General features: G+C 38.5%; 1 protein-coding gene across 1 annotated transcript; it reads left to right on the forward strand.

Annotated features, from left to right (window-relative positions):
- The first annotated feature begins 273 nt into the window (after positions 1-273).
- On the forward strand, positions 274-1,266 carry LOC146813324 (olfactory receptor 1G1-like). The gene has a single exon (XM_085615384.1). It carries the CDS (start codon positions 274-276, stop codon positions 1,264-1,266), a length of 993 nt encoding a protein of 330 aa, XP_085471510.1.
- The last annotated feature ends 356 nt before the right edge of the window (positions 1,267-1,622 follow it).

Genomic DNA, 1,622 nt, shown 5'->3' on the forward strand with positions numbered 1-1,622 from the left:
TTTAGGCCCACACATTTGCAATTAATAGTAATCGTATCTCTGAAAGACAAATGATAAAACCCCACTGAAATTATTGTGCAATAGAAAATATTTGTTGTTAGCATTTTTGAAAGAAACAAGTATATGTTGAGCATTTGCAAATGACAAAATTGGGAGCTTTTTAGAAGACAATAAACAGAAAGGTGCAAGTCAAACCAGTTAGTCAAAAAATGTATTCACATTGCTGGTGTGCTTTATTTCAGCCTGCCCTCAAATGGCAATCGATCTGGACAAATGGAAGGAGAAAATCTGACTTCAGAGGAACAATTCCAGATTATAGGGTTTTCCGATCTTCCACTGATGAAAATTCCCCTTTTTATTACATTTACAATAATTTACGTGATGACTTTGATTGGAAACCTTCTTATCATGTCAATAGTATACTCCAGCTCGCACCTGCACACCCCCATGTATTTTTTCCTTATAAATGTTGCCTTCATTGACATCACTTGCATTTCACTCACTTTTCCAAATATGCTGGCACACTTCTTTCAGACAGGTACACTAATTTCTCTCACTAAATGTCTGCTGCAGATATATTTCTTTATCCTTTTGTTGGTGACAGAATTCCTTATCCTCACAGTTATGGCCTATGATCGGTATGTGGCCATCTGTTATCCCTTACATTACATGAGTATCGTGAACAAAAAGATGTGCATACAGCTGACCACTGGAAGTTGGCTTTTTGGTACCTTGATCCCTCTACCCTACGCTGTATTACTCTCAGGGCTCTCCTACTGTCAATCGCACACCATCAACCACTTCTACTGTGATTTTACTGCCCTGATGAAGCTATCTTGCACCAGCATCCATGGTATTGAGATACTGAACTATGTATATGGATCTACTTTTGGACTGTTTCCTTTCATTTTTGTCTTCGCATCTTATGTCAAGATCATCTCAGCGATACTTAAAATGAAGTCTACTGAGGGGAGGCGCAAAACATTTTCAACCTGTGGTTCCCACCTCATTGTGGTTATTTTATTCTTTGGGTCTGTTTGTTCTACGTATATGAGACCAACATCAAATATTTTAATAAAGGAGAATAAGATGTTGGCTTTGCTATACACAGCTGTTCCTCCACTGTGCAACCCTGTCATATACACCCTGAAAAACAGAGAATTTACAAATGTCCTCAGAAAGACGAAAAAAAGTAGTATTGACAACAGGGCCAAACCAATCCACAACTTTTACAAGGCTTTTAAAAACTTTAAGGTGAAAATGTAACTCTAAACAGTGGATAAAGTCTTCTACAACAGAAAGCTTTAATACTCAGTGGCAGGTGTTTGGGTGATTAGTTATAACACTGATATTATGCACATAAATTAGGGGTAGTCTGGTGTAGCACCTGCTGCTTCCCTTTTCCTTTGGTCCTCCTTGCTCTGCATTTACTATTCCTGGTCTCAGGAGACAGAAAGCCAGTTGTATAAAAAAGTAAACAAGGTTTACTGGGTCTTGTGTACTTTCTGCAGATTCACCTACTTATTCGTTCTCTAACACCTTGGCAGCAAATATGAGTGTTTGGCGTCCCTAATTGGGGAGCAATAGGTCAATGCTGAAAAGTTATCAGCGGTCAAAGGTTG

This window comes from Triturus cristatus, chromosome 7 (genome assembly GCF_964204655.1).
Source record: "Triturus cristatus chromosome 7, aTriCri1.1, whole genome shotgun sequence".
In the NCBI taxonomy this organism is placed as follows: domain Eukaryota; kingdom Metazoa; phylum Chordata; class Amphibia; order Caudata; family Salamandridae; genus Triturus; species Triturus cristatus.